Genomic DNA, 20,479 nt, shown 5'->3' with positions numbered 1-20,479 from the left:
CAACTTGACCAGGCAAAGCCCCTCTCCAGGCTGCTTTGCCACCTGCAAGATTGGGTGAGAGTGTGTCTAAGGGAGACCCCTCCCCAGTCTGGCATTCTTAGACCAGGGCCGGGATAGCTTGGTCTACCTGGAAGGCCCTGGTTTGGTTTTATTGTGTCACGGCGTGGAATCCTCCTAGCAACCCTACAGCCCTGGAAAGAATTCACCTCCAGAGGTCTGCATCAGTCTATCGGTTTGGGTAAAAGTTGACGGTCAAGAGCAACCTGCGAGCTGCGAACAGTGGTCCGCAAACTAACTCTCAGAGTTTCAGAAAAGATGCTGCTGTGCGGTCAACAAACACCCGAGGGTCGCTATTTTCCAGAGGGGACAGGAGAGGGGACAGGAGGCTCTGAGGGAGGGAAGGTGGGAGCGTGAGAAGGATTTGGCTGCAGAATCAGTGAAAGAAGTTCCATACCCTCGTACCCTCGGGCTGAGTGTGGTCGCGTCCCTACAAGCAGTTTAAACAAAGAAGAAACGAGGCGGGAGCATGCTTTTGGTCGGGCTTGAGTTGGGTTTGAGAAGGCCAAGGTCATGGGAAGGCTCAGAAGCAGAAGGGAACACGAGGGGAGGAGCTTTCAGTTCTGGTGAGAACATGGACTGCAGGACCCTCATGGGTCCACAGGCCGGGCTACGAGGTTTGGACTTGGGTCGGGAGGCCACACATAGGGATGTCCTAGTCCTCCTGGGTGGCTATCCCAGGAGCCCAGACTGGGGCCTTAAAACAACAGACATTTATTTCTCACACTTGGGGAGACCGACGGTCTGGTGAGCATCTGCTTCCGGTTCATAGACAGCCGTCTTCTCCTTGTGCCCTCATGTGGTGGGCAACACAGCTCTGTGGGCTCATTCTTATCAGGGCACTAATCCCACTCGTGGAGGATCTGCTCTCGTGACCTCCGCCCCTCCCCGAGGCCTCTCCTCCTAAGACACTGGGGGTTAGGATTTTACCATGTGAATCTGGGGTGGGAGGACTCATTCCATCCCTTGCAAGGAGCCTCTCACATTCTTAATGTTTCTCAGTTCTTCTTGCCATGACATCGGCTTTCCAGAGAGATCTAAAGTGACCCATCACTCTCCCTGTATTGTGGACACACGCCAGCCCAGTGATTCTTAGATTCGAACCATCCTCAGGAAGGCTTGTGAAAACAGAGTGTGGCCGCCCAGAGGTTCTGATGGCACAATCTGGGGTCTTAGAGGCCTTAGAATTTGCGTGTCTAATATGCCCCCAAGAGAGGCGGATGCCGCAGGGCCCAGGGCCACAGTTTGGGAACCGCTGCTTTAGAATAATGGCAAATTCTCAATGCCTAGCCTGGCTCTGCTCCTCCTGGAGCACCAGCTCCCCCTGGCCAGACTTCAGTGTCCCCTCGGCATGATGGGGCTGCGTGACAGTCCCCACCCTGTCTAACCTCCTGGTAGGGACTGGACATACACCCTTCTATATGCCCAGGGCATGGTTCTCTGGCTTCCTGGCTTTGCCTGTGAGGGCCCACGGGGGAAGGGGGCTCTTGTCCGCCTGTCCCCTGCCATTTGCATGCTGGGCACCGGTCATGCATTTGTAGGTCTGTTCCTGGTGTTCTGTCACACTCCTCAGGGAGGACGACGATCAGAACATATGCCTGGGGTGGCAGGGGCCTGGGCATCAGTCCACATTTGCAATGGGCAGCTCAATGTTTTAGGAGCTCCCAGCCTTCCCCATGAGGGGCTTGGGTCACGAAATCAACAGAAGGGGCGCTGGGCTCAGCGGTGCTTCTGCAGGCATGTCCTGCAACACCGGGGTTCGTGCTTTCTGGGCTTCCATGTCCAACAGCTGTCTCAGCCCCAACCTCATACATTTTCAAATGCTTTCTCTTGGGTCCCATGTTAGCTGCAAAGAGACCTTCAAGTGCATTTGGAGAAAAAAGCAGGAGTTTGAGTTCCTTATGAAATGTCACTTCATTTGACTGCCCGTTTAGACCCTGAGACCCCAAGACACCAGGTGGCCCAGGGCTTGGACACTCTGTGAGACCGTGAGCTCATTATCTGCCAACGGACTTCAGCTTTAAGTAACTCCCAGTGTGAGAAAATTCTTCCTACAGACCATCCTGGGAAAGTTGTGTTATTGACAAGTGGCTGGTGCTGAAGAAATTGGCTGTGTGATGGGAAAATAAAATTATGTCCTCTTTTTAGACCATATACAGTAGGACATTCCAGTTCCATTGAGTGGTTGCTTTCCAACTTCCATGTTCCTTAAAACCACCATGACACTTGCTAACCATGGAGATACCTAGAGCCTGTTTTCAGAGATGCTGATTCTGGGTGGGGGGCCCAGGAATCTGCATTCTTAGTAAGAACTGGGGCAGTTGCAATGAGAGGGCTCTCCCACATCAGGGTAAGAAATACTGGGTGTGTAAATGTCAAAAAAAAAAAAAAAAGGAAGAAAATCTGGTCTTTGTTGACCTGCTCTTTAGTCAGGAAGCACGAAAGCCACAGAAGGGAAACCTGAAAATAATCTGACTTCATAAAAATTAAAAATGTGGGGCGCCTGGGTGGCTCAGTGGGTTGAGCCTCTGCCTTCGGCCCAGGTTATGATCTCGGGGTCCCGGGATGGAGCCCCACATCGGGCTCTCTGCTCAGCGGGGAGCCTGCCTTCCCCCTCCTCTGCCTGCCTCTCTGCCTACTTGTGATCTGTCTGTCAAATAAATAAATAAAATCTTTAAAAAAATTAAAAATGCATCTACCTTGGAACACATCAAAATAGCTGAAGACAATAAACTGGGGGGAAATGATGCTACATCTGGAAAAGGATCAATGATTTTGATATTTAAAGAGCACTCACAAAGTAAGAAAAAGACAATTGTTCATATTCAGAAAATCACAAAATAAAAATGGCCTATAAACATGAAACATTGGGGTGCCTGGGTGGCTCAGTGGGTTAAGCCTCTGCCTTCGGCTTGGGTCATGATCCCAGGGTCCTGGGATCGAGCCCCACGTCGGGCTCTCTGCTCAGCAGAGAACCTGCTTCCCCCTCTCTCTCTGCCTGCCTCTCTGCCTACTTGTGATCTCTGTCTGTCAAATAAATAAAATCTTAAAAAAAAATGAAACACTTTTCACCTCACTAAAAATAAGATTAAATCACATAATTTCTGCCCATAAGAAAAAATTAAGGTAATACGCTAATGCTTATAAGATAGGCTAGTGTCTAAACCTTTACACTGTTTGCATAAACTTTCTGGAAAGCAATTCGACTGGAGGTCTCAAGGGGCTTAAAAAAATGTTTATGTCCTTTGGCTCCATAATTCCAAGCCAAGAAATTTAATCTAAAAAAAAACAAAAAACAGAGCTATTTGGTTCAAAATTGACAGAGAGCCCAACTCAACTTCACTTAAGCCAAAAAGGGAATGCACTGGCTTATAAAAGTGAAAGTCCAAGGACTCTAGCTTCAGGCACAGCTTGATCAGGGGCTCAAAGTCGACAGAATTCTGTCTCTGGGCTCTGTTCTACCTCTTGGCTTCATTCTCCGGTTCCAGGTAAACAACCCCGGCTCCGCATTCTCCAAAGCGGAGGTCAGAGGAAGAACGAGAGAAGGCCCCTTCACAGTAAGTCCCAGGGCAAGTCCCAGGGTTCACTCTGATTGGCTCGTCTTGGGTCAGGTGTCTCTCTATAAACAAATCCCTGATTGGCCAGGCTTGGGCGAGGCATCCAATCCTCAACTAATCTCTGTAACTAGGGGAGATCCATCCTCTGATTGGCCAGGCTTGGGTCAAATTTTTGAGTTTAAGGGAGGTGGCGCATCATTTATGACTAGATTCCGTCCTCTGGAGCGGGTGCTAATGCGTTATAAACTACATGGGCTGAAAGAAGGGGACATGTGGCTCGCCCGAAGGGACACCAGGCCACTGTGATCACCGGGAGGTGGGACCCGACACTGGGCGGGCAAAACCCAGAAACGCCTGTTACAGGTGCCCGCGGAGTGTTTAGACCAAGACGTCCATCGCGTCGTTACTTGAAGTACCCGAACTGCACACGACCTCAGTATCTCAGAGGAAGAGTTCAGCCAATAATGCCCAAACGTCGTGATTTTGTAATTCTGCAGCCATTGTTACGTGTTTTCAAACATAGTATAAGGATGAATATAGGATGTAAAGTTCAGTGGGGGGAAAAATGGAGGGATTTAAAAAATAGAATCTAAGCCCATTCGGTAAAAAAATTCTATAGGGATCTAAAAAAATAGAATCCAAGCCAAATTTGGTTAAAGTCCTCTGTATAAAAGAGTGGAAGGATATGTACTAAACTAGTGCTTCTGAGCGGGAGCGTCATGGCCCTCGGGAGGAGGGGGCGTTAATATCCACCCAGTGCAAGACATCGAGTCAGGGGTCCAGGTGTCCCCTCCCCCGCGGCGGTGTCTACTTCCACGGGCTTGCCAGAGGCGCATGGTGCGCCGGGGACTCCTCTCCATCTCTTGATTCGAGGTTGGCCATGTGACTTGTTTTGGCCAATAGGCTATTAGTGCATTATGACATAATCAGAAGCTGAAAACATGATTCCCCCCCTCCCACCAACCCTCACCCGCAATGGGACTTATCACCAGTGAGCTCTGCCAAGGAGAGACTATACCTGCCAACACTGAATGAGAAATAAATGCTTATAATTGCCAGCCAGTGAAGCCAAGGTCGTTGGTTACACAGTATCATAGCAAGAGCTGCTGGACACACCTGCACCTCCTTCAAATTCCATGATCCCCGCAACCCAACCATCACCAGTGTGTGGGGAGCCAGTCCACCTCATGGGCATGAACTGTGTTCCTAAGGAGTGCTGGGATGGTCAGAAGAGGCTAAGGGCTCGGTTCTGCCATGTTTACCATGGTTAGCTTTGGATCCCAGGACTCTAATCTTTCATTTTCTTTTTTATGCTTTTGTATGTATATTTTCTGGACCTTCTGCAATGAGCATGGTTCACTTTTTTTTCTTTAAAGATTTTCTTTTTTTATTTGACAGAGAGAGGGAGGAAGCCCCACGCAGGACTCGATCCCAAAACCCCAGGATCAGGACCCCAACCGAAGGCAGACACATAACAGACTGAGCCATCCAGGCGCCCCCATGTTTCACTTTTATAACTAGAGAAAGAAAGCTTTACTGAAAAAATGGAAAGACTACTGGACACTAACTCTTCTTGGCATCTCACTGATCCTTCCTTTGGTGTCCCTGAGAAAAAGGCTGGCTGTCACCCACCTACAGGACCATCTTCAAAACTGAAGACAGGGTTTTTGGCTCCCTGAATACTGTCTTTCCTCCAAGTTCAGGGACTCTGGCTCAACTCTGAATTAGTCCCCATCGGTTTCTAGCCTTAAAATGTGGTGTCTTATGCTGAGTTCCATTTCCCAGGTAAGGAAGGTGGCTGGATGGGGATGACAGGAAACATATGGAAGGAACTATCTTGCCACGGGCCCTGCTACAAAGGCACCAGACCTTCCAGCCTTTACTCCCAGCCCCCCACCCAGGGAGCGATGTCCTGCCCAGTCCTGCTCTTGGCCTGGGAACAGCTGGGCTACTTCAAGGCTTGTGTTCCTGGCCCCAGCATGCACCCCACTGCTGTTATGAGGCATCTCCATGCCCTTTGGTGCCCCCTTGTTCCTGGCCACCAGCTGCGTGGGTTCTCTGCACTGCTCGGTGCTGTGTGAGGCGCTGCATTCCGAATGCAGACAGTGGGAGCCCTGAGTTCCCAGCTGCTCTCCAGCACCATGGAAGGGGACACACGAGGGCTGGAGCTGCCGCTCTGTGGTTCCTCAGCCTCTATGCCTGCTGGGCTTGGTGCAGAGCCAGGGATAGGAGATGTACGTGAGTGAATCAGGAGAGCTGGGCTCCCACGGTCTGCCCCAGTGAGCACCTGCCAATGCAGAACCAGAATGCTGCTTACAGGCCACTCTACCTCCCCACGTCCTCCCTACAAGTCAGGAGCTGGGAAGTATCGGTTTCTGGGTCCCATATTCCAGAAAGGGAAGCTGCAGCTCCATGGGGATGTGACTGGTCCAAGGTTGCGTGGCCACTTAGTGGTTGAGTGGGGCTGGGAGCCCCAGTCCTTTGGCTCCAAATGGAACAACTGTCCTTGTAACTGGGAACGGTTTGGTAACAAAAAGAACATGAAGAACAGAAGATAACAGGTGCTGGATGCTGGCTGTGGGTGGTCTGCCTTCCAACCCTGAGAGCGACAGTCCCCACTTTCCAGACGAGGGGACAGGCTCAGAGAGGTGAAACGCTCGCCTAAGGTTGCACAGCCCAGGGGACAAGACCCGTAGCTGTCTCCTTAAAGGACACATAAGCGAGAATCGAGAACTAGAGCAGGAGTCCATGTTCCAATCTCTAACAGATCCAGAGGGAATGGAGAGAGCGCGTGCAGACCCCTGCCGCCACCCCAAGTGTGCTCCAAGGACCTACAACCGGGGCATCCCCTGGGACTTGTGAGAAAGGCATTTTAGCAAGATCCCCGGGGATCCCCGTTCACAGTGAAGTGCTTCTCCTTTGTTCTGAGCACGGAGCTTGGAATCCTCCTCATGTGGGGATGTGACTCTCAGATGGCTCCCAGCCTTCAGCGTCCAGGGGCTCTGCTCAGAGGCTGTGACCTGGGAGAAGCAATGCCTCCAGCCAGAGCAACCCCAAGCTCAAGATGCGGGGGGTGGGGGGCGGGGGGTGGGGTGGCCTATGCAGGGGGATAAGCTGCAGTCTGAGTGTGTGATCTTCGGGAGGTCCCTTCTGCCCCGCCCCTGCCACTTCCAGCCTCACCTCCTCCAGGAAGCCTCCCCAGCTGTCCCTGCCATAGGCAGAGAGAGCAGAGCCCACCTGGGGGCTCCCAGCTTCTGGCAGAAGTTTCTCTGTTGCACCTGCTTGCTTGTAGATGTCTCTTAGTCATTTACGCTTACACTCCCCCACTGGAAGGAGACGTTCTCAAGAGAAAGGCTCATCTTTTTCTGTTTCTATGTTTGTTTTTATGTGTCTTTTATTAAGGTAGATGTGACATATAGCATTATATTAGCTTTGGGTCTACCAGACAGGGCTTCATCCTCACCAGCTGCCCCAGCCCCAGTGTGCAGTCTGGCACAGTCTCCTTCTAGACTCAGTGTAATGATGAATGAATGCATGTCTTAAACAAAGGAGTGAATCTCTAAGTGAAACTTTTAAGGAACAGGGAGGAGACAAAAGTGAGGGGTCCACAGGGAGCAGAGGAATCTTGGCTACTACCTGGCCCTCAGGGTCATCGTGTCTTCTGCTCAGGGCCCACTACTTCCCCGGGGGAGCCCTAATAAACTGGCCAAGGGCTTAGGAGCTCTCCAGGGGAACTGTGCGGGGAAGAGTTCCCTGACCCCACTTTCCACAGCATCACAGATCACAAGGATACTGCAGCTAGTCACCCTGGGATACTACCAAGGAATGAGGGGGAAAGGGAGCTGGGGGCCACCAGCATCCCCAGACCCAGGATGGCGCCCATCTCTGGGGACCCAGCAGAGCCTTGTTCTTGTTTGAGCTTCTTGGACCTCATGGCTCTTAACACATGGAACTGGGATGGATGGGGTGGAAGGGAATAGAAAAATGGGATGGACCCCGTGTGTGTGTGTGTGTGTGTGTGTGTGTGTGAGCATGCGTATTTATATTTAATATTTACATTCCTGTCCATTACTAATGTATTCACAAACGGCTGGATAGATTACCTAGAGGATGGGTTTGGGAAGATTTGACTAAAAATAAGATCCTACACTCTCTACAAAATTGGCTCATGGAGGTCAGGGGCTCTCAAATTGTTTTGTTCCAGTTCACATAGAATAGCACATCGTTTGTGGTGACCAGACAGTTCAGTTGGTTAAACGTCTATCAGCCTTCAGCTCAGGTCATGATCCCAGGGTCCTGGGTTCAAGTCCCTCATTGGGCTCTCTGCTGAGCAGGGAGCCTGCTTCCTCTCCCTCTGCTATTCCCCCTGCTTGTGCTCTCTCTCTCCTTCTTTCTCTCTGTCAAATAAATAACTAAAATCTTAAAAAAAAAAAAAAAGAATTAGCATATCATTTTAAAAGTTTTCAGAAAATTGATCTAAGACCTTTATAGGATTTTTACTATCCTATTATATTGAATTTTGCTATCAAGTCCCGGATAGGACACAGTAGGGGACAGGGGTGCGCCCATATTCCTGTCATCCTGGGTTTCACCTTTTTCCTGTAATCCCATATAAGAAATTTTTCTGGCCAAAAATGCTGCCACCTAGAAGATGCACCCATTTTAATTCTCCTTCAGCAAGTGGTGAGAAGACGAGAATCATGAGTGGAAAAGCCAATCTGAGAGGAACATGGGCTCCAACTTCTTCTGGGAGGGACAGGGTTTTTCTAAGAAACGAATACTTCAACTCAGAGAGGCACAGTGACTCGTTCCAGGTCACACAGCCCCCAGGTGGCACAACCCAAATCTGGCTGATCTCAGCGCTAGGGCACTTTTTCTGAATAAAGTTTCTAGAACTTTCCCCTAAATGCCTCTCATGACCCAGGAGAGTGAACCCAGATTTTTTTCAGGGACCTGGTGCTCAGGCCTGAGGGGAACCGAACATCTTTGCACATTTGTGTTTCACTGGAAAATTTTATACAAGCTAATTCACATTGATGTTTCATAATCTGTTATTCTTGTACAAAAAAAAAAAAAAAAGAAAAAAAATAGCATGTTTTCTCCCTGCCAAAATCTTTGAGGACAACAGATGATCCAGGAAAGCTGCTCTGTGTTTCTGCTGCACTTTGCGTTCTCCCTGGCGGAGCTTGGGGGGCGGGGGGCCTCTGGGGCCTGGGCAGAGGAGCTCCATTATCTGTAAACACAGGCTCTCCAGAGGCCTAGAGAGTTTCCAGGGATCACAGAGCCCTGAGCTTTTCTATTCTTCATGTCCTGGGAGATGCCATTCACGGGACTCTCTCAGGCCCTGAGCTCAGCTCGGGCTCACTGAGGCTGTACTGTCTCGCGCTGACTCCCCCATGGCTCCTTCCCCTGGGCGGGCACATCTCGGCATCACCTCAGACCCTCTGTCCTGCCACTCCACACCCGGCCGGCCGGCTGCCAGGTCATGCCCATGTGGCCTTCCCCGAGCCTGCACACTTCCCTGTTCTGCGCACTCCCTCCTCATCCCTGCAGGCCCGTCTCTGGCCCAACCACAGCAGTACGTGCTGTGTGCCCCCAACTCAGCACACTGTCCTCACGTAGTCTGTGTGCTCTGGGATCTGCCCCGAGTCAGGCACACAGCAGTCGTCATGCCCTGTGATCCACGGCAGGACAGAATCACAAAGTGCTGAGAAAGAGACAAATGCTGGGGGCAGGGAAGAGAAGGACAAATGTCACCTCCTCTAACTCATCCTTGAGACTTCAGCCCAAAACTCACCTCCTCTGAGGAGACTTCCCTCCCCTCCAGATGAGACCAGGGCCCTCAGTTACGGGGTCCCACCACTCCCTGTCTGCTTTTTTCCTAGCACTTGCCAGAATTTGCAATTAGACATTATCTTGTCTGACTACAGCAGTACTGAGGATGGTGGGGTGGAACCCCTACTGTGTCTCCAGAGGGAGCCTGAGGAAGCAACAGGGGTCACTCACCCACAAAGCAACCCAGAAATACAAGTATCATTAACCCCATTTCACAGAGGAGCAGACTGTGGCTGAGAGCAAGAAAGGCTGTCTTAGTCATCTAAGGCTATGTAAGAAATCACCCCAAAATTTCACTGGAAGAAATGAACATTTATGACCTGTTTATTATTCCTGGGGTCAGGCATCTGGGCGGGGCTGGGCAGGCATCTGGCTCTGCATCTGTCCACGAGGCTTCAGTCCAGTCTCATAACTGGGACACGCTGTCCAGGAGCTGGGCTCTCTGCCCCACATCAGCATGGCGAGGACCGGGCCGGGACTGGCAGCTCCCACCAGGCCCAGGACCCCTACCCTGCCTGGGCCTCAGCTTTCTGTAAACCACACCCACTGCTCTCTCCTCCCGTGGAAGCCCGATAGCATTCGCCCCCTGGCCCCGGGGGCTGCTGGGGTCCAACATTTGCTCTCAAACCCCAGACCTAGGGGAACACACGGATGGGCAGTCGGCTAGAGCCCTGGGCCATCTGTCACTCTCCTGGGGCTGTGAGTCCTGTTTCATCTGAGAAGTGAGCAGAGATGTGGGGTAAACCTAGCCTGATAAATTTCTCTCTCTCCCAGATTGCCTTGTCTCACACTTGGAAAGCCTGAGCAGCCTGGACCCCACTTTGAGGTTACAAGGAAGATCACGGTCCTTTCGTCTTTCCCACAGTAAAGTTAACTCTCACTGGGTGTCCCCTCTCCTGGGGCTGGTGGAAAATTAAATCTCAACTGTTCGGCGGGGGGCAGGGGGCTCCCACCCCATCCTCCGCCAACCCTTTTGGGGTAGTGTGGTCCTGGGCAGTGGGTTTAGTGGTGACATCCCCAAGACAATGGAGGCTGAGTGAGGGCAGTGGTTTTCATCTGTTTTGCGCACAGATGCGCATATCCGAGCAGGTCGTGCATCCGCCCATCAGACCTGCAGTGAATCTTTGGGAGTGTTGAATGGACGGCCTCTGGTCCTGCTGCTGCGCTCCTTGGCCTAATATACACAGTGCCTTGAAGGGAGGGACAGAAGGGATCTTCGCCAGCTAGGTCAGGATCCTGTATTCCCTTGGGCGGTGCCAGCAGGTGATGCCAGAGTGAGGAGTGCCCCTGTTCTGGGACACCTGCTTCCACCCCTTCCCCCAATTCCAGTATGTTCTCCCGTTCGGTCAGACCTGCCTCCCCATTCTCAAATCTCCCAACTTCCATTGTTTTACCTGGAAATATCTTTTCTCCAAAATAAAGGCTCTTCTTCCACCCTGCCCCCAGCGGGGAGTGGGGGGGCAGGGATGGGAGGTGGGGGAGACAGGGAGGCTCCCAGGAGGCCGGGCTTGGGGAGGGGAGGGGGGCTAACTCCATCTCCAGCTCTGATTCTTCCAGATCTTCCCCAGCAGGGAAGGACACACAGGTTTGCATCTCAACCAGCTTTCCAGCTCAGAGTGGCAGGCTCCGCATGAAGGAGTGGGGAGAAGCCAGGAGGAAGGCGAGAGCACAGAGGTGAAGCACTTTGAACCCTGTGGGTTCCTGGTCTTCCCAAGGATCATTCTTATCTTGCTCCCTTCAGGCTTAGTCACACAAGGATAAAAAAGACTCAGGCCCTTCTACCGTGCAAAGCCCACATATATTGTGCACTTACTGGATACTAAGGACGATGTCAAGTGCTTTTCAGGGTCATCTCATTTAGTCTTTGCAACTGACCTTCGAAATGGGTACAAATACTCCTACTTTACAGACAAGGAAACTGAGGCGCAGGGAGGAGTGGCTCGCCCAAGAGCTATTACAGGAGAATCACAACACGAATATTCCTGATGCCACTGTCCATACCTATAATTATCACATCCTCCTGCCCCTTCCAGGTCACAGCCACAAGGGATCCCCACACCATAGAAGAACAATGAACAGAGTGGAGGACATTCAGAGGAATTCATGTCCAGCCCAGCCATCCAGGAGGGCTTCACACAGAGCCTGGGAAATAGGTGCACCCGAGGAGCAAAGGCTGTGAGATGGGGAAGCACGGGGAAGGTTCTCGCACTTGAAACCATCCTCTTAAGTTCATGACTTAAGGAAGTGGGGAAGTGAGGGAGCAAGGGGGTGAGAAAGGTGTGCTGGGGCCGCACTGTATGTAATAATGTGGGGTCCTCCTGGGAGCACACCCAGGGCCTGGCCAGCCTGGGAAAGTTCAACTGTGAGTCACGTGGGCCACAGAGCCCAGCCCTAAATGCTGGGAGAGAGAGGGGGTCCAGTTCCTATGTGCCCAGCTCCTTTGCTGGAGGCTGAGACCCTAATCTCCAAACCTGTGGCCCAGCAGCAGCCTCCTCCAGACCCCTCCACCCAGACAGCCCAGCCAGCCTCCAGGTCAAAGCAGTGCAGGAAGAGGAGAGCCCATTCTGACCAGATTATGTTTGTTTATACCCAGCTGTGGGGCAGGCCCTAAGAGGACTGTTCACAGTTCCAACTCAGACCCAGCCTGAAAACCAACTGGACTGTTTTTCTCTTCCTAGCAGCCCTCAGAGAGCTCAGGAAGAAGACTGATTGTTAGGACCAAAGAGATGACAGTTTTCCCCACTCTTTCCAGCGGCAGTTAAGGAAAAGAGTGCATTACACATACACTGAGATTCTGGGTAAGATTTTTTTGTTTAAAAGGCTCATTTACTAAAAATATTTTTAAAGTATCTCTCTCTCTCTCTTTTTTTGAAATTGCTCAGATTGTCCAATTCTCTCCATAAGTGAGGAATCAGAGGTCCAGAGAGGGCCTGGAAGTCACCTGAGGCCACACAGCAGTGAGTGGCAGTCTGCTTCTTCCTCTCCTCCCCACCTGTGCTTCTGCGTTCTCTGTCACTCTCTCTCTCAAATAAATAATTAAAATCTTTTAAAAAAAAAAAAAAGGAGCACTGAGCTGGGGTTCACAGGGAACACTGGGCCCCGGACTAGCTCTAGACTCTGCCAGAGTCAGGCTGCCTGGGATTGAACCCACTGCATGCTAGGCGAATTTGGGCAAGTACCTTAATATTCCTGTGCCTCAGTTTCCTCATCTGTAAAACAGGGATAATAGGGATGGTAATAATAGGACCTATCCCCATAAATTAGTTGTGAGAACATTAAGTAGGATAATACAGGTTGAGAGTTGAGGACAGTGTTCAGTACACAGTGAGTACTCAATAAAAATTAGTCTTTGTTGTTTTTGCTCCTTGAGCCACGATTAACCCCCAAATTCCCCATCATATTAAATGATATGCACTTGGAAGACAGATGTTTGTCCAAGAGTCAAGCCTGATGCCTGGGGTGGGACAGCGAGTGTGGGAATGGGGAATTGCTTAATACACGCACCTGGAAGTATTAACACCTGTAAAATGGGCACATGCAACGGGCATTGGATTGGAAGGGGGCAAAGGCGCCCCCTTCCCCAGAAATCCTCCCCCCTCCAACCACAGCAACTCCTCCAGGGGCTGAGGGCTGGTGAATGAATGTTTGAATGAGACATATTCCCGTGTTTGATGTTCAGTAATAATGAGCTTGTATGCAGGCTGAGTCACCAAACCTGACTCACGTCTGTGCCATACATAGACAGCCATACAATTTCAGAGGCACAGCATCAACGATCCTGGAAATTCATTCATTTAACAACCATTAATTGGGTGCCTGGTAACCTACTGATTCATGAGTTGGAAGTGGGTAAAACATTATTTAGAAGCTACACAAGGGCAGGCAGTTTACTTAAATGTTATTGGGCACGTGTTCCCTAAGCACCTGTCCTCTGATCTTGAACAAACTATATTTAAACGTGGCCTTGTTTAGGAATTAATGAGAGCCAACTGATCTTTCAGAAGACCTCAATTTGCAGTTTTGGTCAAAAGCCCATCAGCCTTTACAAATGAAGACCTGTCTTTCTGGGTTGGGCTAACTCCTTTGCCAGTTAAAAGCTTTCTGTGTCTTTAAAAGGGGGCGGCACCCTGTCAAATGAACCCTAAAGCATAGGCTGAAGGCACGTGAAGTCCCACCCACTTTCTGTGACGTCTGTGTCCCGGCTTCTGATTGCCCACTTCAGACGTCAATCGCGGGGCGTGTGTCTTGCTGGGACACAGTGGAGGTCTAACCTGTGGTTTGCGGAGCGGTCGGGTGTATTCTCCGCTCGCCCCCACGCCCTCGAGGCCCCTGCCGCCCGACCCAACGGCGGAGCCAGCCCGTGGCTTCCGTGGCGCCCTCCCGCACCGGATCGCTCCTTGCTGGGGCGGGACCTGGCCCGACGGCTCCGGTCACTATGGTCAGTGTCGTGGGGGGAACCGGGGGAGGAGGAGCTGGAAGGGGGCGCGGTGGGCGGGCTCGCAGCCGGGGCGCATGTGCGCTCGCGGGACTGGAGATGAGCGTCAGGCTCAGTCCCCAGCGTGGCTCCCGCGGCGTTCGGACCCCTCGGAGGGGTGAATAGGGACGGATGCTGGGGGGGGCCCCGTCCTTCCTGGGAAGGCCCTGTAAGGCCCCGCCGTCCCCCGTGGACGCGCAGCGAAGGGGACCCAGCCTGGCCTCTAGGACCCCGTCCCTGGCGCTCTCGTCCCCGGTGTCCCCGAGGGTGCCGCCCCGACGGCGCAAGGACAGGAACGGGAACTGGGAGGCTCCAGGACTAAGGTCGTCCTCTTTGTTAAGTAGCCCGGCAGTGGGCAGCTCGGGGCGCCACCCACTCAGGGCCTTGGCCATCGGAGACCTCCCCTTTCCCCCAACCCCACAAGTGACTTAGGAGGTGCAGGAGCTGTGGTCGCAGGACATGCTCTCCATCCCGCACATCAACAGAGGGTGTGTGCATTAGGACGCCCATGGAGAGGCTGCCTCAAGTTGTGAGGCACATGAATTCGGGGTCTAGGCAAAGCGAAGACTAGAGGAACCCCTGATTCAGAGTCTTGTTGGAGCAAAAATGGCCCCAGAGACACCCTGAGCCAGGCCAAACCTGGAACTTGAGTAGGTGGGGAAACTGAGGCCCAGGTAAGGAAAGGGACTGGGACTGATTGTGGTGGCTCTGGGACTTGAACCCAAGCCTCTGGACTCCCAGTCCAGTGCTCCTTGTGTTACATCAGTCCACCTTCAAGGGCATGGGGGGAGGGGTCAGGCAGTCTGCAGGGGATTAGGTGTGAGGATGGCCTGAAATCCCTTATTCCTGAGCCCCCTGCTCCAGGGAACCTGTAGAGTGTGAGGGCTGGGGGCCCTTATGGTGGCTTGGGGTCGCACAGCTCTTGAGTTCAGATGCCTCCTCCAGCCCTTGGAAAGCCAAGAGGCTTTGGTTGGTCTTCCCCCCCCCCCCCCACCCAGCTCCCCCTTACCCAGCACTACTTTGTGCGTCTGTACAATGGGCACTGTGAGGACAGCGAGGTGACCCACGTGGGGTGCTTGGCCCAGGTAACTAGCTGCAGCTGTTCCTCTGACAACAGTCCTGGAAGTCGGTGGTCACAGGTGTCTGGTTCTTCTTGGCCTCCTGCCTCCTGCATCTGCACAGGGAGATGGTCACCCCTTCAGGATGCTGCCGATGGGGAGGGGCAAGAACCGTAACATACTTCGGACAAGTACGATGTGGCTGACTTGGGTCATCTCTCTGGCAGTGTGGCGGACACAGGGCTGGAGGCTTGGACATTTGTTCACCCGTCCACTCAGTCTGCATTTCTAGAGCATGACCGTGTGCCAAGTACTGGGGATCTGGTCTTGACAGGCATACAAAATCCCTGCCCTTGTGTTGTTGACATTTAAGTGGAGGGACAGACAGACTGCAAGGAAACGAGCAAACCTACGTGGTAGCCGGTGCGCTGAAGAAATAAAGCAAGTCAAGGTGGTGGGGGAGGGGCGACATGACACAGGGCACTCAGGGAGTGATGGCACCTGAGTCTTAAGAAGAGGAGCATCTGGGCAGCAGGAATAACATGTGCAAAGGCCCTGAGGTAGAAATGGGCATGTCTTGTTGGAGGAACACAGAGAGGGTTACTGAGGCTGGATCCCTGGAAGCATGAGGGAAGCAAGGCTGGCTGTTGTAGGACTTGGGAGGTTGTCATCAAAAGGCTGAGTCCTTTCCTACATGAGGGGAGCCCCGGGAGGAAATTGAGGACAGTTGTGCCCTTCTCTGGCTTGCATGTGCAGCAGCCTGGAGGATGGTGGGAAAGGGGGGCAAGAGCAGAAGCCGGTGCTGTTGCAGCCTTCCTGAAGGTAGATGATGGCAACTCTGGCCTGACCCAGGAGCAGAGCCGATGGGGAAAAGAGGAGAGCAAGAGGGGTGCCGGGTTTGGCATAAGCTCTGGCTGGATGGAGGGGGCCTTTTGGGGAGCTGAGACCCCTGGAGGGGAGGCAGGTGTGGAGCGAGAGAGAAGTTGGGGCACAGTAGCTCGGGGATGCTGGTCAGACATCCTGGTGGCTCCTAGCTGTTTGAAGCCAGAGCGTCAGGGGGAGGTCAGGGCCAGAGACGAAAATCGGAGGCTCCTTTAGGAGATGTGTGAGTCCGGGCGTCAAAGGAGAGAGTGGCTGGGCTCTGAGTTCAGGGTCTCTGCAAGGCTAGCCAATAATTGTGACTCAAGAGAGGGGGGCACCCAGATGCAGGGTCTTCCCTGTTTCCTTAGCTGAACAGCACAGAAGGGGCATGTGAGGGGGCAGGCTGAGGAACAGCCCCCCAAGGATTTCCACACCTGATCCCCAGAAACTATGAATAAGGTCTCTCACGTGGCAACAAGGGCCTCACAGGTGTGAAGTTATGGGTACTGAGCTGGGAGAGGGCCTGGATCACCCAGGTGGGGCCTGTGATGTCATCACAAAGGTCCTTATAACAGGGCTGGGGGCAGAGGCAGGAGGGTTCACGTGAGGGTTCACGTGAGGAGTGGTGGAAGGAGGGGGATCATGAACCAAGGAACGCAGGTAGCTTCTAGAAAGTGAAAAAGGTAAGGAAATGGGTCTTCCCCTGGAGCCCCCAGAAATGCAGGCTAACAAATCTGTGTTATTAAGTCACAGAATTTGCTCACTTGCCATAGCAACAACAGGAAGCCAGTTCTGGACACTAGGTCTTCCCTAGATCTTTTCCCTCCAAACACTGTGATCACTCATCAATAAAAAAATGGATTATTCTAGACCTTCATGTATCCTCCATCCTGTCCTAATGTAGACCATTCAAAGGGAGTTTCCCTGTAGCTCCAGCAGCAGCCCACTGGGGAGACCCCAGTCCCGGGCAAGCAAGACCAGGGCTAGGGCCCCAGGGAGACTTGGGAAGTGACAAAGAGCTTCTGAGAGGAGAGGGACGGTTGGCCAGGTTCTGAGCCCTGTCCCGGTGACCCCTGGAAGCTCTGGCCTCTACTGGGAAAGAGCCAGTAGCTTGAGGTCAGGCCAAGCGGTGAGTCGTGGCTTCTGGGGTACTGGGCCTGGTTAATGAGGCTGACTCAGCCTGCGGTCAGCCATGCCCCTGGAGCAGCCTCGGAGGAAAGTCAGGCTGGCCGAGGGCTTGGCACTGCCTACTGGGGCCCACCAGCACCCCAGAGCCTGGGCTCGGGGCTGTGCACAGATGCAGTAAAGGGCACGTTGAGAGGGGCTCTGTAGGCAGAAGTGTGAGTCCTGACCATTGAGGAGGTGGCAGGAAATGACAAGAGGGCACACATGAGGGTCAAGTGGGTTCTGTTCCTAGAGGATAAGAAGGTGCAGGAAGGCACCCAGGTCTGTCGAATCCTTTTTTTTTTTTTTAAGTACACCCCAAGCTCAGCATGGAGCCTGATTCGGGGCTTGGACTTTCGACTCCGAGATCAAGACCTGAACGGAGATCAAGAGTCACATGCTTTATCAGCTGAGCCCCCCAGGTGTCCCTTGAATACTTTTGATGGGCTGGGTGAGCAGGGTCTGAGTCCCTACCAAAGACTGCCTCACTGTGTGACCTCAGGCAGATGGCTTGACCTCTCTGTGCCTCCATGTCCATTTGTAAAACATATTTCAAGGCTTAAAGGAGATAATCCACAGCACCTGCCACAGTGAATGTCCAGCAACAGTGGTTTCATTTCACTCAGCAAGTGATCACTGAGTACCTGCTGGGCACCAACTGCTGGAATGTTCCAAGGACTTGGGGTACAACTTTGAACGAAAGGGACCAAGGACCCTGATCTTCTGGAGCTTTATTGTCCTACTGTTTTGCTTCTCATGAAAGCCCAGGGAGACTGAATTCAGATCTTGAGCTGTACCTATTCCAAGAGAAGCCTACTGAGAACTCATGGGAGGGCGGGGGTCTTGCTTGGGGTCACATGTCATCTCATGAGACAGGCCTTCAGGGCCAGCTGGACTGAGCTACCAGAGCCTACTCCTTTTGGCTCTGCCCCTCCCTGTCCTGCAGCCTGTCAGCCCATCCCATCATCTCCCAAGGGTACCTGGAGATCCTTGAACAGCTGGGCACATGGGGCTCCCTCGGGCAGGGAGGCAGAGCTGTGGGACTGGAACTCCCCCATCACCCTGGCAGGGGCCGCTCCCTGTCCCCACTTGGAGGCCTCTTCACAAGAAGCTTTCAGGGTTTTGAACCAAAGTGGTTGTTTGCGCAGACTGGGCTACAGGTGCAGGGCTGGAGGAGCCTGGCTTTTTGCTGGTCTGAGGCTGCTGGAGCAGTGCTTGGGGTTATGTGGCAAGGTTTTCGTTCTGCAGAGGCTTTGGAGAGAAAACCGGAGGAAAATGGGGAACCTGACTCTCCCCCTGCTTGGAGGGGGTGTGGCCTCAGGCTGGGATCCACTCTGCCACAGTATGTGCTTGGATTTCCACCCGGGGTTTTAAGGCTGCAGGAGGAAACCAAGCCAGGGAGACCGAGGCCAGGCTCCCAGTGAGGACTCAAACCTGGTCTGAATGCCCAGCCCGCTTGCGAGTGCATGGGGCTGGGTCCCAGGACTGCCAGGGAAGAGCCAGTGATGGCAGAAATGTCCTTTTCTCACTCTGAAATGCAGGCCTCGACTTAACCTGCTAAGTGCTGTTTCCAAGCCGACTTGCCCTCTGCCTGACTTAATTAGCATGTATTTGCACACCAGCAGTTAAAGACTAAGATCCTTTCAGGTGTCCTGATTAGGTCTGACAGAACATTGCCAGGCCTGTCCTTTCAACAACATCCTGGAAATTTTCAGCCACGATTAGAATATAATAAAATAATACCAATTAAGAGTCAGCCAATGTCAAACCCAGAGAGCATTGTGCCAGATATACGGGCCAGTACTTTGAGGCTATACCCAAGTTCTCCGTGGCATTTGAGACTCTTGTTTTTCCCCAGAGCTGTGATGAGGGCAGTGCTGCTGGGGAGGTGGTGGTGGTGGGCCGGGGGGGTGGGGGGTCGTGGGCAGGGACCTCAGACTTGGGCCATTCTGGAAAACCCCATGCTCCACGCTGCCCCGATAAATCCACCTGCGACCACAGGGGGGCGCTAGAGCTAACCCAAGGCTCCATCACCTGTGGTGGAGAAAACGACCAGTGAACCTTTTGTCAGGAGGGGCAGATCTTAAAATAGTATTGAGTGTGTTTTTGTGTGTGGTGTAAGGAAATGGTCCAGTTTCATTCTTCTGGATGGAGTTGTCCAATTTTCCCAACACCATCTGTTGAAGAGACTGTCTTTTTTCCATTGGAAATTCTTTCCTGCTTTGCCGAAGATTAGTTGACCATAGAGTTGAGGGTCCATTTCTGGGCTCTCTATTCTGTTTCACTGATCTATGTGTCTGTTTTTGTGCCAGTGCCATACTGTCTTGATGATGACAGCTTTGTAATAGAGCTTGAAGTCTGGAATTGTGAGGCTGCCAACTTTGGTTTTCTTTTTCAACATTCCTCTGGCTATTTGAGGTCTTATGGAGGGTCTTATGCTAAGCGAACTAAGTCAGTCAGAGAAAGACAATTATCATATGATCTCCCTGATATGAGGAATTTGAGAGGCAGGGCAGGGAGGGGCGGGGGTCATGGGGGAAAGGGAAGGTAAAAAATAAAATAAGATGGGACCAGGGAGGGAGACAAACCATAGAGACTCTTAATTTCAGGAAACAAACTGAAGGTTCCTGGAGAGGAGGGGGCTAGGAGGGATGGGGTGGCTGGGTGATGGACACTGGGGAGGGTATGTGCTATGGTTGAGTGCTGTGAATTGTGTAAGACTTAACGATTCACAGACCTGTATCCCTGAAGCAAATAATACATTATATGTTAATAAAAAAAATAAAATATTGGGTGAAGCAAAATAAAAAGGCCACAGTATGTGTAGAATAATCTGTGTGCACATTTAAGACAGGTGCATACATAAAACAACTCTGTAGTTTTAAGACCAGTGGATTCCACTTACATGAGATCCCTGGGCTAGACAGATTCAGAGATGGTCAGATGGCAGCAGCGGGGATGGGGAGTTCATGTTTAATGGGTGGAGTGTCAGGTGGGGAGGATGAAAAAGTTCCGGGGATGGAAGGTGGTGACAGTTGCACAACCATGGGTGTACAGAATGCCACAGAACTGCACACTTAAAAGTGGTTATGGGGGAATATTTTATATATACTTTCCCTCAATTGATTCCCTCAGTATTGAGGGACTCAATAATTTTGAGGGAAATTAGTATAATGTATACAGTATACTGAGTATACTCAGTGCTCTGTCAGTATCAGTAATATTTGATACTGAGGTAAATTCAAATATTCCCTCAATACCTCAGTATTTGATACTTTCCCTCAATCAATAATATCAATAATATTGAGGGAGTGAAGTACCTCAATAAAAAGGTACTTACTGAGGGGTGCCTGGGTGGCTCAGTGGGTTAAAGCCTCTGCCTTCAGCTCAGGTCATGATCTCGGGGTTCTGGGATGGAACCCCGCGTCGGGCTCTCTGCTCAGCAGGGAGCCTGCTTCCCTTCCTCCCTCTCT

The 20,479-nt window shown here is 52.1% G+C and overlaps 1 protein-coding gene across 2 annotated transcripts in view; it reads left to right on the top strand.

The window, feature by feature from the left end:
• The first annotated feature begins 13,685 nt into the window (after positions 1-13,685).
• OTUB2 (OTU deubiquitinase, ubiquitin aldehyde binding 2) overlaps positions 13,686-20,479 on the top strand; it is a 17,586-nt gene continuing 10,792 nt past the window's right edge. Inside the window, exon 1 of one of the 2 annotated variants that reach the window (XM_032837317.1) lies at positions 13,686-13,887. In XM_032837317.1, coding sequence (XP_032693208.1) covers positions 13,885-13,887 — 3 coding nt within the window. In that variant the 5' untranslated portion in view covers positions 13,686-13,884. Of the gene's footprint in view, positions 13,888-14,031; positions 14,212-20,479 lie in introns of those variants that run through there. The other variant, XM_032837316.1, reaches the window with a different exon arrangement.

Source organism: Lontra canadensis, unplaced genomic scaffold, assembly GCF_010015895.1.
Source record: "Lontra canadensis isolate GAN:19392208 unplaced genomic scaffold, GSC_riverotter_1.0 scaffold98, whole genome shotgun sequence".
Lineage (NCBI taxonomy): Eukaryota > Metazoa > Chordata > Mammalia > Carnivora > Mustelidae > Lontra > Lontra canadensis.
Note: the sequence above shows the minus strand (reverse complement) of the source record. Positions and strands in the feature narration are given on the sequence as shown.